The sequence below is a fragment of the Clarias gariepinus genome, chromosome 12, assembly GCF_024256425.1.
Source record: "Clarias gariepinus isolate MV-2021 ecotype Netherlands chromosome 12, CGAR_prim_01v2, whole genome shotgun sequence".
NCBI lineage: Eukaryota > Metazoa > Chordata > Actinopteri > Siluriformes > Clariidae > Clarias > Clarias gariepinus.
This window is the reverse complement of record NC_071111.1, coordinates 17827660-17842894: the sequence shown is the minus strand read 5'-3', so window position 1 is coordinate 17842894 and position 15235 is coordinate 17827660. Positions and strand designations below refer to the sequence as shown.

Sequence of the window (15235 nt, the reverse complement as noted above, 5' to 3'; positions counted from 1 at the left end):
CAAAGATGGATACATATTGTATCAGGGGAACAATATCTGCAGTTCTGCTATTCTTTCTAATTAAACAGCATTCTCAGTAGCGCATACTGCTCACAGGAGGAGGGTGCAAGATAATTACAGATCTGTGGGATGTTTAATAAATCAGATAATATCCAAAAACTAGTTTGCATAGATTGAAATCCTGCCAATAAACGACTGATATCATAATTTTAAAATTATATAGCAAAATCATTGGGCAAACATGGGCCACTTACTAAGGTACTAAGGTAGGTATACTGTATTTTATTAATGCTTGTGTAATGTCAGCCCTGTCTGTTTATGGTAACAGAGAGCGGTAAAGCTCGCTATACCCTATAGGTGTAATAGGTTTGTTCTCTCACGTACATACTGTAGAGACATGCAGCTTAAATAGCTCTATAGCTGACAGCATTATTAAATCCTGAAATTAATTTAGTTGAGTCAACTAGATTTTACCAGATATTATTACACACGCTGGGTTAAAACCTAACAAATAACTGTTGCCTTTTTCTCTCTTTTCGTTTTTTTTTTTTTTTGTTCCACAGGACTCAGATTAATTTCACCGTGGCAATTGATTTCACCGCCTCAAACGGTGAGTGCAGTGGGCACCAGTGGGCTTTTGGGAATTATTGAAATGCATGTCATTCAGGCCCAAACAACAGCCACTGATAGCCCTCCTTCAGCATAATGGGTGAGGTGTTACATATTAAAGAGCTGTGATCAGCATGATGAGGAAGAAAGACCTGGCTTTTAGATCCATTCACAGAGGCACAGCGTGCAGTGGAGAGGTCAAAGCCTCGCCAAATTAGAGGACCACTTTCATTATATCTAGTTCAGAGAAATGATGAAGTAGCTTTCAGCGTGCAATGACCTCTGGATTTCAGTGCTTATCTGCTGAGTGGGAGCAGGAAAGCTACTGTAATAGCATGCAGACAATTTCAGAGCTGCTTCAACATGATGATTATTATTTTTTTTTTTTACATTTTATTTGGGTCCACAAACAATATTAAACATAAATGTTTATTATGAACATGTTGATGTATACATGTTCATTGGTGCATTCTGTTACAGTTAGTTTAATGGTAATGTTCATCTGATCTGAAAAATCGTAAACAAAATCAAAGGATAAAGTCTATTGGAGCACAAAATTTGTAGGCTGTGAGCCCATGCGTTATGGTGAAGATTGTATTTAGGGGTGACGTCTTCCAGTTTCTGGCAGGACGCTCAGGGTAGTGAAGCCCTAGCAGTTATGTACAGTACACTCATTATACTCAGGCTTGCTTATAATTCATTTAATTAATGTCTTAAGTTTTTCATGTTTATGAGAATATTCTATATGACCAGTTCACTCATCTGCTATTCACTATATCAGTTCTCAATTATTTATTCCAATAGCTTGCAGTTCTATAGTTGTGATGGAATGTTGATGTTTCCATGGCAGAACGCATAGAAGTTTGGTGTCATTAATGCAAAAATTGTAATTACAGTGTCATTTTGTTTTGTTGGTAATTAAGCAAGACATTTGCAGAAAATATTTATTTCCTGACAGTTTTGTTTTCCACTCTCTCTAAGCTTTTATTTGTAAGTACATTGTGCTAGCTACACAAATCATTAGCCTCAATCATTAGCTATTTGCCATGCTCATATTTCTCAGTTGCCTAGCAACAATGTTCTTGCGCTCTAAACTTTAACAGTATGCATATTTCACTTGTGAGAATTGTTCATGGCATGGAGCACATACAGTGCATTTTATTATGTTTTCCCTTCAGGTCTGTATTTACTTAAGAATTAAAGCACGCTATTGACCTATGACAGTTTTTTTTCTGGTTCCTAGGCAACCCTGCCCAGCCAACCTCCCTGCACTACATGAGTCCATACCAGCTGAATGCCTACGGCATGGCTCTCAAAGCCGTGGGAGAGATCATTCAGGACTATGACAGTGACAAGATGTTTCCAGCTCTGGGCTTCGGTGCCAAGCTGCCCCCTGACGGCCGAGTATCCCACGAATTCGCACTGGTGAGTGACCCTTAACATTAGAAACATTAAAGCATTCACAAAAAAAGTTTTTGCCTGTTTTTTTTTTTTTTTTATTTGTGCTATTTTTTTTTTTTACAGTTTATTTTATTCTTTAGCCAGAATCTGTAGACCCACTTACAGTCTTAATCTAACACTAACACCAGGATCATCAACTCCTCCAATAATTAATTTTTTTCGCATTAAGTCGATAACAGTAAATGAACATTCAGTCACACGATGTTGCCTACACAGTAACACACTAAATAATAATGATAAATGATACTTCTTTAACATGAGAGGCTGTGAACTAATATTCGCATACTGTAATGCTGAACTCTAGCTGTAATGTGATACATTTACACTGCAATCACAGGAAATTACAAAGCCAGAATTTTCTTCTCGGCTGTTTAAAGAACAGTTAAAATGATGTTGTTTGCCAGCTCGTATATCAATTACACTGTTGGCCCCTTGATGTAATTTCAGTACTAATAGCTACAATTTCAACAGCTTGTGAAGGAGCACTTTATTTCCCCTTGTTTAGAAAAAAATAAACATCTAGGATTGAATTTTTAGCCTAAATAGAGTCTTTATTTCACAAAGGAAATGAAGCCTTTTAACCATAGTGCAGTATATATAGGACTCATGCTCGATGAGAAACAGTGTAGGAGTATTGTATGCTTAAGAGGATGCTTCCATGTATTGGCTGATTAAAACTTCTAATGTACAGTACTTACAAATGTATATATTATGCTTTCAATCAACTTTTATATTTTTTAAAATATACAGTACTGCAAAGATCCAGAGAAAATATCATTTTTAGGACTATGAAAAAGATTTTTTTATTAGGAATGCATACAGTAAGTGTTTTTTTTTTTTTTTTTTTTTGCTCTTGGTTCTCTGTTTATGACCCGAATAATGACTATTTATTACTCCAGATTGTCATGTTACATATCTCATTTTATGCTAAACTTCACATTCATTTGATTATAATGATTGTTTAGTTAGGTTATTGAAAACATAATATTGCACAGGTAGACAGAGGTAAACTCCAATCTCTTTATTCAATTTTATGAAACCCATTAAGTACAAATTTAAATTCTTAACATTATATAAGGCATTGTATTTTGGTATGAACATATGTTTAATAAGTTTTGGTGCATCCCTGTCATTTGCCTAAATGTTTGTTGAACATGCTTTGCAGTATGGCAAGTATGCTTTATCCTGTAGCCCAGATGTTGCACCATCTGGGCTATAGACCTTTAGTAATATTTTCATATAGAATGTATAAGTGAGGGTTTTAATCGCCTAAGCATTTCCCAGTGTCCTGCATGGTTTAAATTAAGCCCGTATTGGAATGAAACCTTTTTTTGTTTCGAATAAAATTGCATGTTTATATATTTCTTGTATAAAATAGCTACTTTAACACTGCAGCCCCAGTGCTATGATTGTATTGTTATTTAATACTATTTAGTATTTATTTAGTTTGGTAACTGTTTGTGTATTTGTACTGCATATCTGTTGTTTTGTATATATTTAATAATAAGAGTTTTATATATATATATATATATATATATATATATATATATACATTTCAAATAGGTTTTTACCCTGGTATGTTTGGAAAGACTTTTAAGGACATATTACACCTAGAAATTAAATTTAATAGAAATGAAGTTAATCCTAGTACGGCATAATAATGCTAATGGTATTGATGTAGTTTTTTATACATTAATAAAAAATTTTTACTTATATATATAAACGAAAGTTGAGCGAAATTTCGAACATGCTTTTTATCTCCTTTTGCGGTCAAACTGTTAAAATGTATTTTTTATACCAAAGTAACTAGGTAAACATTATTATTATTTTTTTTAACATGTTAATTACACTGCTCCCGCACATGTTGTTGTGTGTATATCTTCCACCACTTAATTTCAGTGATGTCAGTTAGAATTTTGACCCATTGATCCACACATTGATCCAATCCCTTGATTCCTGGCTTAGTGTCTTAATGTAATTTTTGTTTGTTTACTATGCAGAACGGGAACCCACAGAACCCATACTGTAATGGAATAGATGGTGTAATGGAGGCATATTACCAGAGCCTAAAGTCTGTTCAGCTCTACGGACCCACCAACTTCTCACCCGTCATCAACCACGTAGCTCGGTATGTACGTCTTCTCACCTACATTCATTAAAGTCTGCACCCAAGAGCTGTTTACTCTGAACTTAACATCTAATTACAGTCAGCGCCAGAGTTATTGGCATCCTGTAGAGTTTTCCGGTACAAAACACAGAGGGATTTAAAAAAAAGCCTAAGCCTGCATTGAAAATGCAGAATATTGCATTTAACTCTTAAATCTAAAAACATATTTTAGTTTTTTAATAAGACCACATGACATGATTATTTGTTTATAACCATTTTACATCTGTTTACAAAAGATGTCAGTAATTGAAGAGCTGATTGTATACAACATAAGTAGTTAAATGGTATATCATTTAAAAGTCAAGCAAATCAATGTTTTATTAAAATGATGAATTGGTGATTAATTTTTGATTCTAGTCTGGAGGTGTATACTATGTAAGAAATATATTTTGATGGGCTGTGCTGTGATTGTACAACAATCAACAACAAAGCCCCAAAGTTGATTATTTTACTATAATAGCAATTTTTCCTATGTCTACTTTTTTTTAAATTATTGATCACAGAACAAAACAGCATACTTGTTACCAATTGAAGGTATTACTACAATACTACATTTAGTATTGTGTGTGTAGTCAACTCGTAATGGGCAAATAGTCACTGCGAGCCGTCATGAAGTTGTAGCCATACGGCAACAAATCAGAGCAAGAGTTATTGTAACATACAAGGTAGCTTGTTACTAAGCAAGTGCACAGGACACTAAAGGATGCTTCCATCTCAATTTGTTATAGGTTAAGACTATGTTCAGTGCTTATCATACATGTCTAATATGAATTTGCTAATGATTTGCATTACAGCCAGATTGAGTTTGGAAACAATGATTTTGATACTGTCAGGAAAACATTATGTTAATATGATGATATGTTAATAATGTAAAATCATCATTTTTCATATCTTGGCATTGCCGTGAAAGCAATAAAAATAATGTGGTGCATATTGTGTAGTAGTAAAACATCTTTAAGTATATTTTGCCTTCAAGCAAGACTGTTAAATGACTTTTATATATAATTTTCAAACTTTTATCCCCATTTCTGGGTCTTTGCCATTTCTAGTATTGCTTAAATAATCATCTGAAAACTAAACTACTGATGTAAACTGAGAGAATGAACCCTGCTGCATGGATTTATAGGTTTGTATAAAACCTGCATGTATCATAATTGTGATTAATAATATCATGATACAGTAGGTGGATAGCTGGCAGAAGCTTCCCTGTTTGTGTGAGGGTGTGTGGGTGCTAATATCAAATCATAGATCAATACAGCCCAGTGGCTCTATGTTTTGCTTTTCCTTTGTGCGTTTCATAATTAGTTTACACTGGGATCGATATGTACCCCTTGACCCCAGGGCTGGCCGAAGGGACCATATGTGAGTTAATAAAGTGTGTGTGAAAAGGTGGAAGTTCATATGATTTATAAAGCACATCTTGAATGGCGCTGCTTCATGAACTGCACAGCATTGAGAATCAGTAGTACACAGGCATAAACAGTGTCACTCTGTCTTGTCAATATATGCAGTATTGAATATATGAATCATTGTTTGTAACAGCTGTTCATATATGAACCTTTCGTCATTTTTTGTGTAACAGCATGGCTTAGACATTAGTGCCAGCTGTCAGGTTTATTTTAAAGTGCTTGGAGGTTTACTGGAGATTGTGGGAAGTGGTTGACTCATTCAGATATTTTAATGAAAGCAGGCAAAGATGCTGAGAAGACAAATACAAACATACACACAGCATTTTCAAACAAACTTTTATATTTTATATTTGAAATATAATAAACAAAAGAAATTCCTTGCACAGTAAAACCTCTTGTAATATAACTTGATAGGTTTGGAAAATGCTCATGGTTCATGATTTATGTATAACTCAAGTTTTTGAACATCAAGTAAGCATAATAAAGATTTAATTCTTTTAATTTTTATACTTGAGGTATCGTACAAAATGTTGTAACTCTTTAAAGTTCAATAATAAACTACACCGCCTGGCCAAAAAAAGTCACCACCCGCATTTAACTAAGCAAAAAGGTAAGCGCCTTCCATTGGATAATTACTGCAGTTATTATCCAATATGGGCCGGCTGGCAACAAGTGATGCAGTGAATAGCTCCTCAAATTTTTAAACACCCATGTCAGAAGACATGGCATGTGGTTCTGGAAGACAATAATCGTGTGGTCTGTTTCAAAACGGTCAAATTATTGGCCTGCAGCAAGCAAAGAAAACAGCTAAGGAGATGACTAAAACTACTAAAATTAGGTTAAGGATCAATGTAAAATGCATTATTAAAACCTGCAAGGATAGTGGTGACCCATCATCTTCAAGGAAGAAATATGAGAATGATAGGAGAGCACTTAAACGATTAGTAAAATCAAATTGTAAAAAAGAAAAACTAAAGTAAAACTCACAACTATGTTTAATCGTGAAAGTAAGAGCATTTCCATATGCACTGTGAGAAGGGAACAGCTGTGTAGCTTTAAGAAAACCACTTATCACTGAGGCTTATTGGAAAAAAGGTTTAAATTTGGTATTGAGTATAACGTAGGCAGTGTGGAGCATTGGAAAACGGTTATATGGCCTGATAAGTCCAGATTTAACCTGTTTTAGAGTGATCAGGGTAAGAAGAGAGGGGGATGAAGTTATGCACTCATCATGCCTAGTGCCTACCATGCAAGCCCTAAAATCTGGGGTTGCTTCTGTTGCTCAGGTCCAAGTTCAGCACTGTTACAGTATGTGCCAAAAAATGTTACGTCAGCTGACTACATGAATATACTGAATGACCAGGTTTTTCCAAATGGCACGGGCATATTCCAAGATACAATGCCAGGCTTCATCAGGCTCAAATTGTGAAAGTGTGGTTCAGGGAGAGTGAGACATCATTTTTACATGTGGACTGGCCACCCTACCTGAACCCCTTTGAGAACCTTTGTGATGTGATGGAGGAGACTTTACGCAATGGTCCAACTTAAATCACACACAATAAGAAATTAATGAGACTCTGAAGGGGAAAAAAATGTTGTGAAATTGCAAAGCTTATTAAAATGATGCCATGGCCGCAGTCCAAGCAAAAAGCGGTTTAACGAAATATTAGATGTGTTTTTTGGGGGGTATTTTTTTTTTTTGGCCAGGCAATGTATTTATTTATTAATATGGTTCTAATATAATATTGTTAATACTGTACCTAAGATGACTATTATATTATAATATAATATTTATTATAAACAATATCATATAAAATAATATAATCTAAATAATATTGATAATTAATAGTATAATATAATTATTACTGCAAAATGTATACATATAACAAATCTTTATTACATAACAATGTACAGCTTTCTTATAATATAATATTTATTTATTTATGTATTTATTTATTTATACTTAAACCTAAAGCCTTATTAAGTAACGTCAAGTGGTTGTAATTGTTTGTAGGATCATTTTAGTAGTGTGTTTACACCTTTAAGTAATGAACCTTAATTAATGGCAACTCTGTATTGAAAAATTATGTTTTTATAAACAACTAATGTTGTTTAAGGGCATATTATGATTAATGAGTGTTTTACATTTTAAAATGGGGGAATCAGGAGGAAAAACACTGAAGATTTTTAACATCTGTTATCAAAACATATGATTTTTAAAGTATACTGTATATCTGCCACTCTGATAGTGTGCTAATCAGCTTGATGTGTAGAAATTTAACTAGCTGTTCATAATAAACGTTGCGTTAATATTTGGTGTCCATCTTGCCGAGCAGGAAATGACACCATGTCGGAGGGGTGACATGTAGAGCTGCTTAGCTTAACAGATACATTGCCACTGATTCCCTTGTCACACTCACACGAATGCGCACACACACACACGCACGCAGCTAAAGGCTGAACTGTCAGTTCACGCTGCTGTCATTTCTCTGTGTTTTCTCCCAACGTTTGTGGCACAGCTCACACCCACACTATTTAATGATATACAACTAAACTGTTACAATAATGTTACAAAAATGTGCACTTTGTGTGGAAAATGGTCTTTTAAGTCAAAAGGATATGTTGCCCCTTTGCTCCCAAAATATCATTATGACTTTCAGGACAGAAGGAATGCAAAGGTTAGAAAATTTTATTCCAGCTATAAAAAGATGATCATTATCTTAATGATTATTATACCTGTTAAGCGGTGCTTAATGTTTGCACTTCATTTCATTAATCTTAATGCTTTATTTTTAGCACTTTCTTTATTAAGGAACTTCTGCCAGGTTGTTTGCATTGCTTTTGCCGTAGACGATTTAAATATTTCATTTTAATTAGATTTATATGAATCATTTAGCAGACATGTCTGGAACTTGGCATTCACAGATAATCCACAAGCAAGGTAAAGTTGACAGGCAGAGAAAAAGAAAATTTGGAAAGGAGCCTTGAGAGACATCCATTTTTCTTGAGTGAGATAAGCAAAGAGGCATGATTCAGTACGCCTTGAGATGATGTGAGCATGAGCAATGATGTGAAAGGTCAATCAGAGAACTGTCTTAAAGCACATGATGCTATCGTAATGTCATGTACATGTTGCCCCGCAGGTACGCTGCCTCAGTGAAGGACGGTTCGCAGTAATTCGTGCTCCTCATCATCACAGACGGAGTGATTTCTGACATGGCCCAGACCAAAGAGTCCATCGTAAATGTGAGCATTCTCTCATTCACATGTAATGATCAGTTTTTCAACATGCTCAATAGAAGTTAATATAAAAAAAATTAACATTTTAGTTTGGTAATTGTAATATATTTTAATGTCTGCTCGATCTGTTATAACTGTTCATAGAAATATGCTAAACGAATTAAAATCAGCAGCCTGACATGACTTCATTCTAACCCATTATAATTGTGAGCATCATCCTACTTAGAATGCAAAATCTAGAAAACCGTGAATTGTTTCATTTTGGCAAATAGCAATACAATTACCACACATACACATTCTCTACCAGTTAAACTCAGAAAATAATACATTGTCTGGCCAAATAAAAAGGGCTAACACTGTAAGATTCTTATGAAGTCACCTTTAGCTTTGATTACAGCACACAATGTGGTGTCTACTGCATGTGTGAAAATAATTCCTCATTCTCCCAGTTTCACCCTTTGGAACAAGCCTGTGCCATCAGGGAAGAAAACATCTATTTATCTGATACCCTGCTCATTCAGTACATTTAGGTCATCAGCTGAAAGCAACTCAAGCAACCCCGGATCATAACACTGCCTCCAGAGGCTTGATGGTTGTATCGCTTTTTGCAAATTTCCTTTTTACTCTGACACGCACTCTGGGATAGGATCAATCTGGACTCGTCAGACCACATGACCTTTTTCCATTACTCCAAAGTCCGATCTTTAAACTCCCTAGCAAATTAAAGCTTTTTACCTGATTTGTCTTACTGAGAAGTGGTTTTCTTATGGTCGCACAGCTGTTTACTTCTAATCGCTTGAGTTCACTTCACGTTGCGTAATGGAAATGCTCTTACATTTACTATTTAAACATAGCTATGGTTTTTACTGCAGATTTTTTTTTTACCAAGTTCACCAAGTTGTGTAAGTGATTTCCATTCATGATTTTTTTCCAACCACAAGTTGTCAGTCCAGGGTTAATGTGTTGATGGGTTCTTCACCCAGTTCCAGTAATTCCTAATCACCTTAGGTCTTTTTTTTTTCCCAATGTATTCGTACCGATGTAATTTTACCCTTTGCTTTTTTGGCAGGCAGCGCAATAACAAAAAAGGTTTTTTTGAAAACCATATTGAACAAATTCAGCTAACTTTAAGTAGGAATATGTGTTATGAAGAAATATAATATATAGCAGTGCTGGGTAAATGACCGCAAATGTGTTTTGTAACTGGCTAATACAATCTTCCATATATGGAGGAAAAATATTCTTACTCTGTCTGGTCATACTCCAACCAGTTTGTACTAGCGTGAGAATAAAGCACTTCTATAAGTCATTTAGGATAAGGCTGTCTGCGAATGCCATAAATTTACATTTAATATAGGACATTAAAAGCATAGGTCCACTTAAAGCCAGACTTGTTTCCGTATATAAACTCAATAAAATTCCCTTTGGCTTGAAAAGGATGTAAGATATTGCACATTATGAAAGAGTTTTCTGGAAAGAAAAGTTAGGTTTTATAAGCAGAAGGAATAAGGGTTTCCTGGATAAAAGACAATAAGTGAAAGTCTATGAATATCCTGGTTTCTCTTAGATTAGTCATGCCTAATGAGACAGACCTACTCTCTCTCTCCCTCTCTCTCTCTCTCTTTTCTTTTCTCTTTTTTCCTACGGACACCTGTCACATAAGAAGTGTCATAGAATTTCCTCTTTGAGGACTCTATTAATTTTTCATGCCAGATCCGTGGAGGTCTGCAGACAGCATTCACTGCCAGCTCTCATGCATATGAATGACCTGTCATGGTCAAGCCAGCTTAAAATTTTGTTCCAGAGTATGGATCTGCCAACACGCTATTATATAATCCCTAATCATATTTTCTTGTTTCCAATTAAGGCTTCATGTCTTCCCATGTCAGTTATCATCGTTGGTGTTGGACCAGCAGAATTTGACGGTAAGACCCTATAGTATTATATATATATATTTTTTAAAATAATATAACATCTTCTGCATCGTAAATGGCATGGTATATACATGACTGTCACTTCGTCACTTCTCACATGGAAAGAAAATAAATTACTATGTTGTTCCATGCATCATTAACCTGAACCACAGTCCCGAGAGCAGCAGGATGTACGTAAATGACTGCTCGAATCCTCCTGGACCAGTTAATGACCCCTGTCTTATTTAAACATTTAACTTAAAGTGCATTTTGCTGACTTTTTCATTTTTATCATGTTTGTGCACTAAATGCAGCTTCCTTTCTACTTTCAAATTGCACATCTGCTTAATGTTCCACCTGTTCTGATTCTTAGATTTTCCATTTTATCACATTTGCTTTAGAGCTTTGAGCTGCGACTTTATTGCCTTACCTCTCTCTCTCTCTCTCTCTCTCTCTCTCTCTCTCTCTCTGTCTTTCTCTTTCTCTCTCTCTCTCCCCCTGCTGACTCTCAGTGAAGCATCTCGGTGCATGACTGAATGTAATTTGCTGGTTGCCTCCTGCTCTATTGTGGCGCTCAATGTGGAGTCGCTGTACAAGCTCCGTGTGAGCACTGACTCTAAGAAAGAAAGGTCCATGTAATGTGACGGTGGCATTGCTCTCCAGCTGAAATTCACACACACACACACACACACACACACACACACACACACACACACACAGCAGCTTGGCTTCATTTCGCAGCACTCCACAAAAAATGTATGTTGAAATAAAATATTAATAGGGATTAACACGCTTATACACTTTTCTTTCCTCTATTTGGTCCTATATACAGTATTCTCTGTCTGTCTCCTTTTGTCTGTATGTCAGTGACACTTTTTGTCTCTCTCTTTTACATACAAATACACACAAACGCAGTTTCCATGCCAATGGTCAAGTGTGCGTTAGGCGTGTTAGTGAGCTTTTTTTTTTTTCTCTCCGTCTGCAGCGATGATCGAGTTGGATGGGGATGAAGTCAGGATCTCGTCCAGAGGCAGATATGCAGAAAGGGACATCGTGCAGGTACAATTTGTTCATCTCTGTCTATGCAGCTTGAAGTGCGTTACCACATGCTCACGCAAATACACCTACACGCACAAAATAACCTAATGGAAACTGGCCCAATAGTTTCCTTTTTATAATTTCCTATCAGGTTTTGATCAAGTTAATGGTTTACAAGAATGTAGTTACAGCTACATAAAAAAGAATACTTTCAAATTACCTTTCTTTCTTTATAGGATAGATATTAGTGTTTTCTTTTTATGACACTGCACACAGCGTGATATCACATACCCAATCTGATCTATTAAACAAGCATTATCCTAAAGTTTTTTACAATAATGAGCTTTGGATCTGCCACAATTCACTTGTTTAACAGATAAAAAACCAACAAACTCTGGCACTGGTGATAAAGACGTCAAACCTGAAAGAAAGACGCACGACACACCATTCTCCCAGAAGTTCCTTGGGAAATATATTAGTGTCAACTGTAACTACAACACGATTCTCTTAAAACCATGAGAGACAGTTCGCAAACAGCTTTTGTGTTTATACTGACTTCCTGTGTTCGCAAAAACTGAGTTAAAACTGATCATGATTTTAAATATAGTTCACAGCTTATAAGGGGTGTGGGAGTGTGTGATTTGAAGGGATCTCTGTGGAATTTGCACTTAATTCACACACACACACACACACACAGAAAAGAATGAAAAGTATAGACCATGTGTTTTCAAGGATGTGAGAAATACTGCATATAATCATTATCAGCTTATGAAATGTGTGTATTATATTTGTTTTGCTGGCTTGTTTTCATTCCGCTTTCTTTTTAAGTTTGATGGTAACCGATTTCTCAGTGGAACTGGTTTAAATAGAGCTGCATCTGTTTCCTAAGAAACTTTTTAGAATCATGTTCATTGGAAACATATTTCAAGGAAGCCGTCCTGGTCTTTGGATCAAAATGTCTCTGAGACAGAAATATGTGCCATTTATTCCTCAGTGTACTCATTTAAAGGCTTTAGTGGTGTTTGTTTCAGTAAGAGGAGAGCATTCGGGCTTTTTCAATTCAATGGAAGAAACAAAACATGCCGGCATATAAATGTGTTGGTTTTGTATTATGATCTCATATTTTGATTTTACTGTTTACACGACAAGAAAAGACATTTTCATCTCAGATGAACCTCTGATTGTTGTTGCCGTGTAATATTCCTGTCTAGTAGAAATGCCTGTTTCTCATATTCCCATATTTTACGAGATTGTACCAGATGCTGATGTTATTGCATGTTTAATAATGTGCACATTAGCATGTTAGAAGACCTTAGAAGAGGCACGCGGCTTCAATTGTAGGGCCCGTGTTTCACTTCAACCTCACTAGAGCAGATGGAAGGAGACTCCTACAGCCGTCTGTCTCTGTCTTTTCCTATTCCCACGTCTCTACAGTCCCCTCTCTTCGATCATCTGTTCCTCCCTCCTATCTCCCTTTCTCTATCAGCTCTGTGAAAGGACAAGCCCTTCCCCCCCACCCGTTCCCCCTAACGTTTTAGCAGCCACGCTAGCATGATTTCTGATCTGGTTACTCATCATGGCGAGTTTAGCAGGCATGTCTGACTGAGCAAATATTCACACTCATACACCAGTGCATCTGACCTTGTTCATCCTCTCAATCACACTGCAGCTCAGTTCTCTGAGTCTTAAGTACAAGCTGAAACTCTAAAAGTAAATTGGCTCTCTTTTTAAGATGCTTTTAACCTGACTGCTATTGTGTGCCTGATGCCTGAGCCAGTACTGTGGTGCAGATGCAGAATATTTTGTTCAGTTAAACGCCATGTATGCTGGATAATTACTGTTTTTAAACCGGCAGTGTGAATGTCTTGCCAGGCTTTGGATGAATTGTTCTGCGGTTGTTACTCCAGAGACATTTAAGTTGTGTTCTGTTCTCTGAGGAGTGCGATGTTAGAAATGGGATCATCACTCACTATGGCTGGAGGTTAACTTTTTGTACTGTTAACCTCCAGAATAAGGCTCCCAAGTGGAACAACAGCAAAGTGTTCTGTCATCCTTAGATCATGAGTTCCTGACATGGTGGACTTTACCATTAATTAATCGCCTGGGGCCCCCATTAAACCTATGGTTATGATTATGTTTTACGTTTTATTAATTAATCATCTTATTGTAAAACTCCATATGCTAAATGGCATCAGAATGTCTATAATTCATTAGTAACATTGGTGTCTCAGCACCCTCCCAGTCATCTCCACAATAGTCTATTCCAAGGCTCTTCTACGGAAGTGATTCGGGTGTAAATAGAGACTGATGAGTAAGAGAGTTGGTGTGAAAGTGCAAAAAATGAAGTGAACCTAACCAAGTAAGTGGTCATAAAAATAGAAATGTTATAGCAACACCGCCAAAGGTAACAACATTTTTTCCATGGTAAAAGCGGGTACTGACAAAAACAATGTTGTTAAAGAACAACAAGAAGCTGCCGTTTGCACTAGCAGCATTACTGGTAGCACTGCTAATACTCCTACCGAGAGGGCCCCATGCCTGTGTCCACCTTGGGCCCTCAATTGCTAAATTTACCACAGTTTCCTGGAGATGCCATTTTTGCCTCAGGTGTGTGGTGTATACAAACGATTCCAAAATTATTGGTGCGTTTCATGAAAATGAGCAAGAACTTTTATTCTATTTCTATTTAGTTTCGTTCTGTTTAGTTTATTCAGTCATGTTCAAAGTTTAGTAGCTTATTTTAATTCTATGTGTTTGTGTGTAAAAACATACATAAAAATAATCTAATTATAGCAGGTATTAGTCTTAGGCAAATACAACCTTCTACATCTAAACAAACAAAGAAACATCTAACTTTTTTCACAGTGCCCCAATTTTTTGTTTTAACAAAAATAGGGCCGAAAGGAAAAAAAAAAAACAAATATGGGCAATACTAAGTACCCCCATGATTTAATAGAGTGTAGATGAACATGTAGCAGCAGTAACTGGAAGCCATTGTTTCCTATTTGACTTGATCAGTCTCTTATGTTGTTATGGAGGAATTTTGGTCCAATGGGGCATTTGTCCCACAGCATTTTCATTTAATTGATTATTTTATTTATTAGCCATTTTAGATTTACTGGTGTGCTTCGGATTATAGTCCAGTTTAAAGACTAAATTTTGATCAAGCTTTGAACAAATGACCCCACATCTGGTAGTATACTGTCAAGTTATGGACTAGAAAGGTGTCCAGGTCTTGTGGCGGCAAAACAAGACAAAGTCATCACTCCTCCATCTTTGTGCTTGTCAGTTGGGATTTCTACCTATTTTGATTCTGAAAGCAAATCATAAAATTTTGGTCTAAGGCAAAATAGTAGACAAGATCAGAACACTTGAGGTATAACAACCACACTAGCCAA

General features: G+C 36.0%; 1 protein-coding gene across 1 annotated transcript in view; it reads left to right on the top strand.

Moving 5' to 3' along the window:
* LOC128534183 (copine-8-like) overlaps window positions 1-15235 on the top strand; it is a 127342-nt gene that overhangs the window by 105796 nt on the left and 6311 nt on the right. Inside the window, 6 exon segments of the mRNA XM_053508506.1 lie at window positions 564-610; window positions 1853-2034; window positions 4071-4198; window positions 8790-8892; window positions 10754-10811; window positions 11785-11858. Coding sequence (XP_053364481.1) covers window positions 564-610; window positions 1853-2034; window positions 4071-4198; window positions 8790-8892; window positions 10754-10811; window positions 11785-11858 — 592 coding nt within the window.